Below are 16,135 nucleotides of genomic sequence, written 5' to 3'. Positions count from 1 at the left end.
ATTATTTGTAAACCTCATTTATGAAAATACTTTACTTAATGATAATCAAAGAAATTTATTAAAGGGTATAGATACAAGAGTTATAGAAAAATGTTAATATTAATTGTGTCTTTTCTAGTTCTTAGTTATTTCTCTTTATAAAGGTATAACCTTTATTTTGTTCGTTCTGATTCTAGTATTTATTGATTGATTTTTTGTTTTCCATTTTCTCTCTTTAGCTAGACCTATAATGAATGTATTGCTTGTATATATTCAGATCATTTGTTTTGATTTCAATTGAAGAATAGAAGAGATATTCATTCTCATATCCTTTGCCTTCCTTTTTTTTCTTTTCTTTTGTACATCTCTATTATTTTATAATACGGTATCAAAGCTTTGTTAGAGCTCTGGTTGCTACATTGATCCATGGGTGAAGTAGTTCATCTCTCACAAGATCTTTGTTCATCTTACCATATTAGTTCATCAGATAATTCTTACTTTCTCATTGTCCCTATTATTCTTGAGGGACCAAACTATCATCATTGTTCTCATTCATTTCAAATGAGCCTGATTTCAAAGAACAAAATAGGTTTCATTGATGGAACCATAGTAGCTTCCAATCATACCAACTCATTGTTTCCAACATGGCAGAGAGCCAATATATTGGTTGTTTCCTGAATTCTCAAGGTTGTTTCTCAATCCATTGCATTGAGCATCTTGTTCCTGCAATGCTCTAGTGAATGTTTCTATATATAAAGCACAAGACCAAATTATTCAATTTCTAAGGGGGCTAAATGATAGTTATTTGACTGTGAGAACTCAAATCCTATTGATGGACTCTTTGCCATCCTTGAATAGAGTTTGCTCCTTTGTTACACAACAAGAGAGACAAATTTTTGGTGATCAATCCAAGACAATGATTGCTACTAGCAAAGGAGGTTATAAAAACAAAGCTACAACCTATGGAAAAAGTGTTGGCTATGGAAGAGGATATGCTTCCAAAATTTGCAGTCATTATGGAAAGACAGGGCATACCATTGATACATGCTATAGAAAGCATGACTTTCCACCTCATTCCAAGTTTAAAAATCTGAACCATGATCAAAGTCATACTAATGCAATTTTTCATAATACATATTTTAATAATGATGAGTAGAATCATGAAGGTTCAAAGTCAAAAGTGTAGTCTCAACAAATTGGTTTTACTCCTAAACAGTATCAAACATTGTTAGCTCTTTTGCAACAGTCCAAATCCAGTGACAATGTTTCTAATCAAGTCTATGTTATTCCTTCCAACATGACAACACAAACTGGTAATAACTTTATTTCTTCCTTCAGTTCTTTGATTATTGATAGTGGTGCTACTGATCACATTTGTTCATCATTAACTTATTTCACTTTATATCATCAAATTAATCCTATTTATGTCAAATTACCAAATGGAAATCAAGTCATTGTTGCCAATTATTCTGGAAGTGTTTTTCTCAATCAAAATCATGTCATAGACAATGTTTTGTTCATCTATGTTCTATTTTTCTTCATCAATATTCTATATTTCTTCTTATTTTCTTTAATGTTTTTTGTATTCTCGTTAACTTATTGCATTACTTTACACGATTCTCTTATTTATAATCAAATATTTGTGCGTATAGCTAATATAAAAAATGTGTTTGTTATACAATATTAAGTTGTGATCGTAAATATGAGTATATGGATAATTTGTTTAGGTTTAGGAATTTATCTTATTTTAGAAATTTTAGTTTAATCAAATTTTGAAGAAAATATCATACATTGAAAAAATAAATCACTGAAATCAATTTTTAAGAATTCATATTTTACATAAAATTAATTGACATGTTCGGAGGGACAAACATCCATGTCAATTATAACGTCATGTTATATTAAGATGTGATTGGTTAGTTTTATAATTTAAATGTTAGAAAAAGTAAGTTATTTGGGTTGTATGATTGCATTATTATTTGATATTTGTATTCCTGTATGTAGTGATAAAGTATTACATATAAAAAATAACAAATAATAATAAGTAATGATAAGCAATTATAAGTAGTAGGACAATAACACTACGACGACATGTCAAAATCCTTAGCTACTAATTATTGTGAGTCTGATTTGTTGAATAAGATGCTTTAATGTCTCCAAATCCAAGAGGAAAGCTTGAAGACCTTGCTGTTGGGTGTGTGTTGTCTAGTTATTTGAAACTTGTTAATTCACTCCTTTAGATAATCCAAGTTCATTTGAATCTTTAACCTTTTGAAAAGATGAGTTTTCTAAAACGCTGTTAAAACTTTAACAGGTTGTTTTACCTTAGCAGTTTTTGAAAAGGTTTTGAAAAGCTTGACTTTGCTGTCAAGTCAATTCAACCGATTGTTTCGACAAAACAATCGAGTGTTTTCCTGTAAACCTTAACAAAATTCTGTTAAGTGGTTTTAATATGTTTTAAATGATCCTAACTAACTTGGCTCTTTTATTAAATGTTTTTTACCACTTGGTTGATCTATATAAAGGTGGTTTTACGCTCCTAATCTTGAAGTAAGAGAAAGAGTTTATCAAAACAGTTTTTCCAAGATTTGAAAGAGCTTTGGATCATTCTTAAGTGTGTGGAATAGGATTGGGTTGTAATTCTGAACTTTAAGCTTTGTAATACCCAGGTGTATTTTATTCCCTTCTTCCTTGATTACTGTATTTTTGTAGTTGTGTTGCCAAGGAGTGTTGTGTGTTCTTGAGGTGTTCAAGATCAACATTCTTGGTGTGGTTTGCCAAAGGTAGTGTGTTTCTTGAGGGGTTCAAGGTCACTACTTTGGTGTGTGATGTTTGTAATCTGGTATTGATTGCATAGTGGATTACCTAGTGGTTTCTGGGGACTGGATGTAGCTCTTGGTGTAAGAGTGAACCAGTATAAATCTGTTTGTGTGATTCTCTCTTTCCTTGATCTCACATATATCTGTTTTAAGTTGTTTTTGTTGAAGATTGATGAAGCTTCTTCTCTACCTAGTCTTAGTGTGTGTTTGACGTAGAAAATAACTAGTTTGCTTTGAAGATTGTAATGTGTTTTAGATGATCTTGTATTTAGGCTAGTGTGTGTTTAAGGTTGCCTTTTGCTACATGAACTATCCTAGAGGCCTAATCAAGGTGGTAAGATCAAGCACATGAAGTGATCAAATGTTTTTCAAAAAGCTTTTTAGAGTTTTCTCAAAAATCAGGATACTGCACAAAAATAAATCTGTTTCTCTGTAAAAGAATAGGTTTATTTTTGGTCTGCTGAAAGGTTTTCCGAAAGTTGGTTAGGGCACCAAAAATGCAGTTCAGTTAGTTATTTCAGTTAAGCTGAGCTGACAGTTTCCCTGAAAAACAATCTGTTTGGTTTTAAATCAACCTGTTGTTTTTATAACACCTTTTTAACTGTTTTTTGAAAAGTTGTTAGAAACGGTTTTCTATAAATTAAAAGGTCTTTCTCACATGAAATGTAGTTGAGCAATCATGGTTTTAACAGAGATTAAACATTTTCTGTGTGAGAAGAAGGATTGAAAAGAGTTTTTGAAAGGTTTTCCAAAGGGATCTTCAAGTGTGCTTGTTCTAGGAAAACCTTGATCTTGGTGAAGGTGCCAATGCAGTTCTGCAGCAATTGAACTACTGATTTTGAGTTCTTGCATCTTCTTTCAGGTGTTATCTTTCCTTTACTCTTTCTTGTAAAAGGTGTAAGTGTTAGTCACTCTTTGATAGGGTTTCTTGGAGTGTAAGGTGTGCTGAAATAGGGTTTTTCAGCTTTGTTTGTATTGTTCTTGTAGGTTTCAAGAACTGTTGTGTTGTAACTGTTTGGAATTGGTTTTAGTGTATTTCACCTTGGAGTGAGGTGAAACTGGATGTAGCTCTTTATGAGTGAACCAGTATAAACCGTGCTTGCATAAATCTTCTCATCCCTGCACTCGTTTTTGGTTTTTTGTTTAATCTGTCAAGAACGAAATCTGTTCATTTGAAATTAAACCTGTTAATTCTGAGCTTAATAAAAACTGTTCTTCTTGATCTGGAACAGTTCTCTAATCATAAACAAAGCTTTTGAATATAAGTTTGTAATTGGTTTAAGGACGAACAATTTTCTTCATTAAATCCTTGATAAAGATTCATTGTCTTTGAAGCTTTGTGTTGAATAATTTTGATTGTTCTTTTGGTATATTCTGTGTTCTTCAAAACTTTTAAAAGTGAACCAATTTGATTTTGCTATATCTTTCACTGTTTGATCTCAATCCTAATCTGGATAAGTTCTGTTTGTGTTAAAGTGTTTTGAACAATCAATCTGTTCATTCTAAAATCAATTTGTTCTTTTTCCTCTGATATACTGTAAAACAGTTTGTGTTTGCGAAAATTTTATAACTTCAATTCACCCCTCCCCTCTTGAACTTAGACACTAATAGTTCCAACAATTGGTATCAAGAGCTAGGACTTGTATTTTACTCAAGTGTGTGTATTATGTCTGAGTTTAAAATGCCTTTTGCTGAAGGTGCGTATATTAATAGACCTCCTATGTTTGGTGGTGTGAATTATGCATTTTGGAAAATTAGAATGAAGATCTTCATGGAATCTATTGACATGGGTATTTGGGATGCAGTGGCAAATGGACCTTTTGTACCTATGCAGGTTGTCAAAGAAGAAACAGTGAAGAAGTGATGTGATTCCACTAGCACACTTTGAATGATTCTTGACGTTCTTTGGAATTATCTTGAGTTGGATATGAGATAGGCACTTTAAGATAGAAATGGATCAATGTTCTATAATGAAGAACTCACCAAAACTAGTACCAAAACCCAAACTCATATGGAAGTTCCACATATTGTCAAATTGAACCGATTAAATTGGAAGAAAAGGCAAATGCACCGAACAAAATGTGTAAAAACTGAATTGCACCGAACAAATAGCTAGAAAAGGAAGAAGAACCAAAGATGAACAGCAAAGAAGCAATTGAACCGAAGCAAAACTAATAAGAACAGAAAATGCCGAACAGAAATTCAAAGGAAGCAAGCTAAGACATGAACAAACAAAAGAGAAGGAATGAAGGAGAAGAGAAAGCTCATGAAGATGGAGGAATGGTTGGATGATCACGCCACTTAGAGGATGGTGACTCCAAGATGAGTGTGCAAGCCACCACTTGAGGTAACCATGGAACTCTCAAGATAAGACTAGTGAAGAAGGCACAAAGCTCTCCAATGCTCTCTCAAAAATTGAGTATAGTTTCTCTAATCAAAATTCAAATCTGAAAAATACAAAGGCAGCACCTTAATTTATAGCCTAGAGGTGCTGAAATGCAAAGCTAAATGAATTCAAAATTCCCCCCAAATACAAATGAAAGTGGTGCCAACTATAGTCATGAGGAAGGTGTGACCTTCTCTCTCACTTTGGCACCTCCCTAATTACTCCTACACCTATCTACTAACGCACCCCCCTAAGACTCCTAACTAAAGACCTAAAGATGCTTTAACAAAAGAGGTTTCTAATGTTTCCCTCTAAGCACCTTCAAACCAAGAAATTACAAAAAGAGAAAATAAACGTCCATTAGCTCCTAAAGCTTTGAACATGCTTCTTGTAAGCCTTTGAGGTGGGCTTTGACCTCCATGGGCGTCCTCCATTTGAGCCTCCACCTCTTCTTGCTCTTGATGATTGGCCTCCATGTCCACTTGAGCTTGATCTCCATCATACTCCCCGAGTTGGAGAGAATTCGACCACGAATTCTGGAGACCTACAAAAAAAGGAGTTAGATCACTGATATTAAAAGTATGACTACCTAGGAATGTATCAGGCATATCTAATTCATAAGCATTGTCATTAATCCTCTTTAGGACTTGGAATGGTCCATCTCCACGAGGCATTAGTTTGGACTTCCTTTGAGTAGGAAAACGATCCTTCCTCAAGTGAAGCCAAACCCAATCACCCTCCTCAAACAACAATACTTTTCTCCTTTTATTGGCAAGTTCAGCATACTTGCCAACCTTCTTCTCAATTCTCTTCTTGATGTCTTTATGCAAAGTTTTCACAAAAGAAGCCTTTTCATCCCCATCTTTGCACAAGACATCTCCAAGAATGGGAATAGGAAGAAGATCAAGAGGTGTTAAGGGGTTAAACCCATAGACAACCTCAAAAGGAGAATGTGAGGTGGTAGAATTTACTACACGGTTATATGCAAACTCAACATGGGGTGGTAAATTCTCCCACACTCTAGGATTCCCCGAAATAAAACATCTCAATAGTTGTCCCAAAGTTCTATAGACCACCTCGGTTTGACCATCGGTTTGTGGGTGGCAAGTGGTAGAAAATAAAAGTTTAGTTCCAAGCTTGCCCCACAAGGTCTTCCAAAAGTGACTTAAGAACTTGGGATCTCTATCGGACACTATAGATCTAGGGATCACATGCAAACGAACCACTTCTTGGAAGAAGAGGTTTGCAATATGACATGCATCATCCACTTTGTGGCAAGGAATAAAGTGAGCCATCTTTGAAAAACGATCCACTACCACAAAAATGGAGTCCTTTCCCTTTGATGTCTTGGGTAATCCTAAGATGAAATCCATAGATATATCAACCCAAGGCATTGAAGGGATAGGAAGAGGAGTATATAAACCATGGGGATGCATCTTAGACTTAGCTTTGCGGCAAGCTATGCATTTATCACACAAACTATGAACATGTTTATGCATATGAGGCCAAAAGAAATGTTCATGCAACACATCCAAAGTTTTAGCAACCCCAAAGTGACCCATTAAACCCCCCTCATGAGCTTCTCTAACAAGAGATAATCTAATAGAGCATTGAGGAACACAAAGACGTTTTCCCTTAAAAAGAAAGCCATCTTGTATAAAAAAATCTTTGTGTCCTCCCTTAAGACACTCTTGATAGATGAGAGAAAAATCAAGGTCATCATGATAAAGTTCCTTAACGTGATCAAAGCCAAGATATTGAGAACTTAAAAGATTTAGCAAAGTGTATCTTCTAGAAAGTGCATCCGCCACAATGTTTACTTTGCCTTGCTTGTGTTTGATCACATAAGGAAATTGCTCAATGAATTCCACCCACTTAGCATGCCTCTTGTTAAGCTTATTTTGGCTTTTCAAATACTTAAGAGATTCATGATCACTATGTATCACAAACTCTTTAGGAAAAAGATAGTGTTGCCAAGTAAACAAAGCCCTAACAAGTGCATATAATTCTTTATCATAAGTGGAATAATTGAGATGACTTCCCTTCAATTTCTCACTAAAATAGGCTATGGGGTGGCCCTCTTGAAGGAGAACAACCCCAATGCCTATGCTAGAAGCATCACACTCAATCTCAAATGTCTTAGTGAAATTAGGAAGGGCCAAGATGGGAGCATTATTCAATTTTTCTTTCAAAGTTTCAAAAGCTTTTTGTTGTGCTTCTCCCCACATCCTTTTTCACTATGTCATTGAGAGGTGCGGCAATGGTACCAAAGTTTGGTACAAATCTTCTATAGAAAGAAGCAAGTCCATGGAAACTTCGAACTTCATTCAAAGATTTCGGTGTAGGCCAATTTTGAATGGCCATCACCTTTGTTTTGTCCACATGGACCCCTTTGCAACTCACAACAAACCCTAGGAATTCTATATGATCAAGAGCAAACATACATTTAGCAAGATTAGCATACAAATGTTCCTTCCTAAGGGTTTCTAAAACTTGCCTAACATGCAACCTATGGTCATCCAAAGATAAGCTATCAATGAGAATGTCATCAAAGTAAACAACAACAAACTTACCAATGAAAGGTCTAAGAACATGATGCATGAGGCGCATGAAGGTACTTGGTGCATTAGTTAATCCAAAGGGCATAACTAACCACTCATATAAACCAAAGTTGGTCTTAAAAGCCGTCTTCCATTCATCACCCGGTTTGATACGGATTTGATTGTAGCTGCTTTTAAGATCAATCTTTGAAAAGATATTTGAACCATGCAATTCATCCAACAAATCATCTAGTCTAGGTATGGGATGCCTATACTTAATTGTAATGTTATTGATGGCCCTACAATCCGAACACATTCGCCATGTGCCATCCCTTTTAGGCACTAAGATGATAGGCATACCACAAGGACTCATGCTATCTTGAACCCACCATTTCTCAATCAAAGCCTCAACTTGTTGGCGAATTTCCTTGGTTTCACTTGGATTGGTCCTATATGCTGGACGGTTTGGTAAAGAAGAGCCCGATATCAAATCAATTTGGTGCTCAATCCCTCTCAAAGGTGGAAGTCCTTTTGGAGGATCTTGAAACTCTTCTACCAAATTTTCCAAACAATGAGGACTATCAACAAGTGGTTCTATCTTAAGAGTTCTAGGGATGGCTAAGAAAAAAGGATGATGATCCACAATTTCCCTTTGAATCTCATGCCTAGACACAAGAAGTGTAGGCTTAAAACTCTTATCTTTTTTATCTTTTTTATCTTTTTCACTCTCCCTCTTTTTCTTCATTATGATTTGGTCCTCATGGACTTCTCTAGGAGAGAGAGATTTTAAAGTAACCTTGTGACCATGGAAATCAAAAGAAAGTTTGTTGGTAAAGCCATCATGAAAAACTTTTCTATCAAATTGCCAAGGCCTTCCCAAAAGAACATGAGTAGCTTCCATGGGCACAATATCACATAATACCTCATCTTTGTATTTTCCAATTGAGAAATGGATGAGGACTTGTTTATTCACAACAATTTCTCCTACTTCACTAAGCCATTGCAATTTATAGGGCTTTGTATGAGAGATAGTAGGCAATCCAAGCTTATCTACTACTCTTGTACTAGCCACATTAGCACAACTACCCCCATCCACTATCAAAGAGCAAATGTTGTTTTGAATATGACATCTTGTATGAAAAATATTTTCCCTTTGACTTTCATCAAAAGGTTGTGAAACTTGGCCAAGAAGTCTTCTCACAACTAACAAATCCCCTTCAAGTGGACACTCACTCTCATCCCCACTAGATGCACTAGAATGCAAAGAATGCTTAGGAGAATCCGAATCATGCTCACTCACTACAATGCCATCATGCATGTACATACTTCGTTTAGAAGGGCAATTAGCAGCTATGTGACCATAACCCATACATTTAAAACATTTGGTATTAGACGTTCTAGTGGGTGATTTAGGCCTAGAAGTAGATGGCTTAGGTTCCTTGGGTTTGAAAGAAGAATCTTTGGAAGGAAATTTAGAAAAAGACTTTTTGTTCCTCCAAGACTTGTTGTAGTAACCATCATTGGGAGTATTTTGAAAGAATTTTTCTTAGCAAGTTGGGCTTCCACCTTCATTGCAAGATGAACTAAAGAACCCAATGATGAATACTCTTGTAACTCAACAATATCTTGAATATCCTTCCTTAGACCACTCACAAACCTAGCAATCATAGCTTCCTCACTTTCCTCTAATTCAATTTTAAGCACAAGCGTTTCTAGCTCTTTATAATATTCATCCACATTTAGCGTGCCTTGTTGAAACCGTTGGAGTCTCAACATGAGGTCTTTCCTAAAATGTGGGGGCACAAACCTAGTGCGCATTTGATCCTTTAAAGAGTTCCAAGAGTCCACGGGAGGACCCTTATGATAGATAATGTCCTTTACAACACCATGCCACCATTTCATGGCATAATGGCATAATCACTAAACTCTAAGGTGGCTAGCTTAAGCTTATGCTCATCTAGTATCTCATGGATCTCAAATATTTGTTCACACTTAGCCTCCAAATCTAAATACACATTAGGATCACTAGAGCCATTAAAACAAGGAAGCTTGACCGAAGGTAGCCTAGCCTTTGCATATTGGTATAAGCCATTTCCATGGTGATGTCTCTCCCCTTGGTGGTGATGTCTATGTCCATGGAATTGGGGTGGAGTTCTCCTTCTCCTATGGTCCTCTTCACGACCAAAATCATTTGAAGAACCTCTTGAAGAAGGTCTATGAGAATGATGCCCATCATGGATAGAGGGAGATGGTCTAGCTTGTTGCACCTCCATCTTTTGCAATTTCTCTTCCAAACGTCTAATGGTGCGTTGAGCTTCATGAAATTCACCAAGGACCGAAGCTTTGGAAGGAGAATGCTGCTTGTAGGATGCATCACTTGAAAATCCAACCATTTGCAAATAAAAACAGCAAACACACAAAAATTGCAAAGAAGTCAAGAAACAAAATTAGCAAAAACAAAGGAGATGTGGGAAGTACTGGAAGTAACCCATGAGGGCACGGATGATGTGAAACGTTCAAGGAAGCATTCACTCATTCAAGAATATGAGTTGTTTAGGATGCAATCAAAAGAGAGCATTGCAGATGTGCAGAAATGATTTACACATATTGTAAATCATCTCACTGGTCTTGGTAAGGTCTTTGACATGGAAGAGCTCAACATAAAGGTGTTGAAATGCCTTGATAGGAGCTGGCAGCCTAAGGTAACAAAATCTCAGAATCCAGAGATTTATCCAAGATGTCCACTGCTGCATTGTTTGGAAAATTGATGGAGCATGAGCTAGAAATCAAAAGATTGAAAGAACAAGAAACAGTGGAGAAAAAGGCCAAAGGAATTGCCTTGAAGACTACCATGGAACATGATACAAGTGAGGAAGAGAAGAATTCTGAACATGATGGGACCTTGAGCCTGCTCACCAAAAAATTCAGCAGATTCCTTAAAGGAAGAACCGAGACAGAACTCAACAAAGAAAAAGGTACTCAAAATCCAATGACTCAAATTCTTCTAGTTATACTTGCTTTGGTTGTGGCAAACCAAGTCACATAAAGGTTGATTGCCCAAACAATCAAAACAAAGAAAAATCAGCAAGCAAGAAGAGTGAAAGAGGCAAAGGAAAAAGAGCTTATAGCTCTTGGGAAGAGAATGATACATCCTCAACAAGTGACTCTTCAACTGGAAGTGAAGAAGCAAATTTGTGCTTCATGGTAAATGATGAAGGATCAATCTCTGATTCGGTGAGTGATTTTTCCACTGATTCTGAAACTTATGATCAACTGTTAATTGCATTTAAGGAAACACATGATGAAGCAAATATATTGACTTTAATATGTAACAAACTGAATAGAATAAACAGGGTACTTGAACCTAAGGTTAAGTCACTTGAGGAAGAATTACATAAAGCTAAAACTGATTTGGTTAGCCTTGAATTGACTTGCTTGCATGCATCTATAAAAACCTGTGAAAATTGTAAGAAGCTGGAAAAACAAGTTGAATACTTGCTGAAAACCTTATCAAATTTCACCAAAGGTAGAGAAAATCTTGAAACATTGCTGGGATCTCAAAATGTTGTTTTTAATAAAAATGGGCTAGGATATAATCCTGGAATAAAGAACAATGTGAAAAAGCTGTTCAGTTTTTTTGTTTCTTCCAAAACATGTTTCTCTTCTTTTAACAACTCTAATACAATGCATACTGCATCTTGCTTTTACTGTATGAAATCTGGACATATCTCTAGAACATGTAAAGCTAGAAGGTACCTTGTTCCCAAAGGATTGGCCAAATGGCTTCCTAAGGAAAGGTATTAATCATGCTGGACCCTAGACTAGAAAGGGGTACCATATGTGTTAAATCTGTTTTGTTTTGCAGAAAAATAGCAGGTAAAATCAGTGGTACTTGGATAGCGGGTGTTCAAAGCACATGACTGGTGATGTGGCTCAATTTACAAGTCTGAAACTTAAAGCTGAGGGACATGTCACATATGGAGATAATAATAGAGGAAGAATTCTTGGAAGAGGAAATGTTGGTACTGAAGATTCAACCACAATTGAGAATGTCTTATATGTGGAAGGACTAAAGCATAGTCTTCTAAGCATTAGCCAACTGTGTGACAAGGGCTACAAGGTTAATTTTGAAACCAACACTTGTACAATTTCAAGCGAAACCTCTGGTCAGGTGTTGTTCACAGGTAGAAGGGTAAACAACATTTATCTCTTAGATATCATGAATAGTTGCTCTGAAAATAAATGCTTGCTATAAAAAAAGTGATGAATCTTGGATGTGGCATAGGAGATTAGCTCATATCCATACTAATCACTTGAATAAGTTGAAGTCTAAAGATCTTGTTTCTGGTTTACCAAATATAAAGTTTCAAAATAACAGATTGTGTGATGCATGTGTAAAGAGTAAGCAAATAAGAACTTCTTCAAAACAAAGGATGTGATTTCTACAAATAAAGCTTTGGATGTTCTGCATATGAATTTGTTTGGACCCTCTAGGGCTGCTAGTTTAGCTGGAAACTTCTATGCTTTGGTAATTGTTGATGACTTCTCAAGATATACATGGACTTTGTTTCTTGCTTCTAAAAATTATGCATATAAAGCTTTTAAGAAACTGGCTAAGGTTCTGCATAATGAAAATGAAAATAGCATAAAACAGATTCGTAGAGATCACGGGGGAGAGTTTCAAAATGAAAAGTTTGATAGGTTTTGTGAAAAACATAGGATCACACATAGCTATTCTGCTCCTAGGACACCCCAACAAAATGGTGTAGTTGAAAAGAAGAATAGATCACTAGAGGAATTAGCTAGGACCATGTTAAATGAATCTAATCTAGCTAAATATTTTTGGGCAGATGCAATATACACTGCCTCTTATGTGCTTAACAGAACTTTGATTAGACCTATTCTTAAGAAAACTCCTTATGAATCGTATAAAGGTAGGAAGCCTAGCATTAGTCATCTTAGGGTCTTTGGTTGCAAATGTTTTATTCTGAATAATGGAAAAGATAATCTAGGCAAATTTGATCCTAAATCTGATGAAGGAATACATATTGGCTATGCTATAAATGGACTTGCTTATAAAGTGTATAACAAAAGATTGCTTTCTGTAGAAGAATCTATGCATGTGGTGTTTGATGAATCTGATTGTATTGTGCCTAAATTTGTTCTGGATGAACCTGGTATAGATGATTTAAGAACCATTCTTCAAAAGAATCAATCCATTGATCTTGATGCAACTAATCCAAGTGTTGTCAAAGAATCTGTTGTGAATGCAGGATTGCCTAAAGAGTGGAAAACTCCCAGGGATCTCACACTTGACAATGTGATTGGGAAAATTGAGAAAGGAGTCTCAACAAGGAATTCTCTTAACAATTTCTGCAAGACAATGGCCTTTGTTTCACAAATAGAGCCTAAAAATCTGGAAGAAGCTCTACAAGACAACAACTGGATAACAACAATGCAGGAAGAACTGAACCAATTTGAACACAATGAAGTATGGTCATTAGTTCCAAGAACACATGAGATGAACATAATAGGAACCAAGTGGGTGTACAGGAACAAGATGGATGAACATGGGGCTATCACCAGAAATAAAGCAAGGCTGGTTGCTAAAGGCGACAACCAAGAAGAGGGAATATATTTTGGTGAAACCTATGCACCAATAGCACGTCTTGAAGCTGTCAGATTACTCTTAGCATTTTTCCAGCATAAAAGGATTCAGGTTATACCAAATGGATGTTAAGAGTGCATTGTTGGATGGATACATTAATGAAGAAGTGTTTGTATCTCAGCCTCCAGGGTTCGAAGACTACAAAAATCCAGAGCATGTGTACAAGCTCAAGAAGGCATTGTATGGATTAAAACAGGCACCTAGACAATGGTATGAGAGGCTTAGTCAGTTTCTGCTCTCTAAAGGTTATGACCGTGGAACCTCTGATAAAACCTTGTTCATAAAGAAGAAAAGAGAAAACATTATACTTGTGCAAGTCTATGTAGATGATATCATCTTTGGATCCACAAATGAAGAAATGTGTGAAGCTTTTGTAGATGCAATGAAAAATGAATTTGAAATGTCAATGTTAGGAGAAATGAATTTCTTTCTTGGATTGCAAGTGAAACGGCTTAAGGATGGAATCTTCATAAATCAAGCAAAGTACTGCAAGGAGTTGCTTAGGAAGTTTGATATGGATCAATGCAAAGCTATCAGCACCCTATTTCAACAAGCTGCCAGCTAGACCAGGATTGTGCAGGAAAATCAGTGGATCAATCAAAATCAAAATACAGGGGTTTAATTGGTTCTTTATTATACTTAACTGCTAGTAGGCCTGACATTATGTTTGTTGTATGTTTATGTGCTACATATCAATTTGATCCAAAGGAATCACATTACAATGCAGCTAAGAGGATTCTGAAATACTTGCAAGGGACTAAAGATGTTGAACTATGGTATCCAAACAATGTTTCCTTAAACTTGACTGGTTTTTCAGATTCTGATTTTGCAGGTTGCAAGGTTGATAGGAAGAGCACAAGTGGGACTTGTCATATGCCTGGGTCAAGTCTAATCTTTTGGCATTGCAAGAAACAAGCCTGTGCTGCTCTCTTTACAGCAGAAACAGAATACATAGCAGCTGGAAGTTGTTGTGCTCAAACATTATGGCTAAGGCAAAAGCTAAGTGACTTTGGAATTCTTTTAAACAAGATACCTATCAATTGTGATAACACTAGTGCTATAAATCTGTCTAAGAATCTTGTCATGCATTCAAGAACTAAACATATTGAAATAAGACATCATTTCCTAGGAGAGCATATAGCTAATGGAACTTGTGATATTAAATTCATTGGAACTGAATTTCAATTGGCTGATTTGTTTACTAAACCTCTTGCTAAAGATAGGTTTTACTTTCTTCTAAACGAATTGGGTATCATTAGCTTAAATTGTCCACTGCAGTAAAAAACTTAAATCTGTTATCCTATGATTTAACGTGTTCTTTTTCTGTTTCAGAATCACAATTGTGACTAGGAAAGAGAAACAAGTACCTTTTTCTCTCTCCTTGACCATTGACTACTTTTATGGTTATTGACCAGTAGGTTTATGACATTCATGTGTGGATATCCTAACTGATTTGATATCTTGATTGTGCAACAAATTTGATTTGTTAAGCTGAAATATGTTTCCAATATATTCTTACATCATTCAAAACTGCACCTGTTGTACTAAATAAAGAATCAAATATGTATTGCATTTGTTCTTATTGATTGTGTTTTTCAAAACCCGTGATCCTTGAAATCTGACTTGAGCTCTATATAAATTTTGGTTATATCAATTGCTTTTCACAATTTCTCATATTTGCTATAAGTTGTCCAGGTTCAAAACTGATACTCTATGAATTTTGTTTCTGGTATTGTTGATCATATGAATTGCATACTAACTTTCTTTCTAGCTGGAACTATCTACTAGTGAATAGGTGCAGGCAACAACAGACTAAGCAATGGCATCCTCTTCACACAGAAAGAAGAAGTCCAAAGAGCAACCAAACAGCAGCCAAGGAATTTTGGAAAATTGGTTTGCTGGAGATTCTGAAGCTATGACAAGGTTCATACATGAGACAAACAGAAAGCAAATCAATGTACCTAAGGTGTTGGAATTCTCATGGTTGAGGGATGAAAATCTGACAGAAGCAAAAACCTTGCTCAAGCATCAAAAGCTGAAAAACTTTCTGGAAATGACTAGAAATGTATATCCTGACCTAGTGAAGGTGTTCTATAACAACCTTGAACAAGATGGCAAGAATCTTGTGTCCTATGTGAAAGGAGTAAAGTTAAAAATCAATAGAGAAATATGGAGCAGTGTTGGTGGAATCAAATACTCATGGCTAAAAGTGAGCAAAGGGAACACTGCTGGAATTCAAGGGTTCAACAAGATGCTATTTTATAGAAGATGTGTGAGGAATCCTACTGAACCAGTGGTTAGGTTTCATGCAGGTAATTTGACTTTAATTCCAAGACTCTTAGCTCACATCATTGTTTGGCAACTCACTCCTAGAGGGAGCAATCATGTTGTTCTTCATGAGGAAGATTTGATACTGCTTTACTGCATAATGAATCAGCTTAAGGTAAATTGGGTGAGTACTATGGTGGAACATATGCTAAAATCCACAAGGCTCCCTGATTATCGATTTCCATTTGCAATATTTGTGTCCAAACTAATTGACTATTTTGAAGTGGATACTACAAATGAAAGAAATGATACTATTAAAGCAGCAAGTGAGATAGATAATTCTACACTCATGAAAATGGGATTTCATAAGGAAGAAGATGGCTGGGTTTTTAGAAGGAATGTTGCCCATAGAGCTGAGCATGAAGCCTCTAATCATGGAGATGGAGAGGAAGAGAATGCTGGAATGCATAGGGAA

The 16,135-nt window shown here is 35.8% G+C and overlaps 1 protein-coding gene across 1 annotated transcript; it reads left to right on the top strand.

Annotated features, from left to right (window-relative positions):
* The first annotated feature begins 14,055 nt into the window (after positions 1–14,055).
* On the top strand, positions 14,056–14,803 carry LOC137815522 (secreted RxLR effector protein 161-like). Its single transcript, XM_068618637.1, has 2 exons — positions 14,056–14,615; positions 14,725–14,803. The coding sequence occupies exons 1-2, from the start codon at positions 14,056–14,058 to the stop codon at positions 14,801–14,803; spliced, it is 639 nt and encodes a 212-aa protein (XP_068474738.1).
* The last annotated feature ends 1,332 nt before the right edge of the window (positions 14,804–16,135 follow it).

This window comes from Phaseolus vulgaris, chromosome 1 (genome assembly GCF_000499845.2).
Source record: "Phaseolus vulgaris cultivar G19833 chromosome 1, P. vulgaris v2.0, whole genome shotgun sequence".
NCBI lineage: Eukaryota > Viridiplantae > Streptophyta > Magnoliopsida > Fabales > Fabaceae > Phaseolus > Phaseolus vulgaris.
The sequence above is the reverse complement of the archived record's forward strand: the minus strand, read 5'-3'. Positions and strand labels throughout refer to the sequence as shown.

Coding starts and splice junctions, on each gene's coding strand:
- LOC137815522 (XM_068618637.1), top strand. CDS start 14,056: ATGTTTGTTGTATGTTTATGTGCTACATATCAATTTGATCCAAAGGAA. Junction 14,616..14,724: donor AAACCTCTTGCTAAAGATAG/GTTTTACTTTCT, acceptor TTTCTGTTTCAG/AATCACAATTGTGACTAGGA.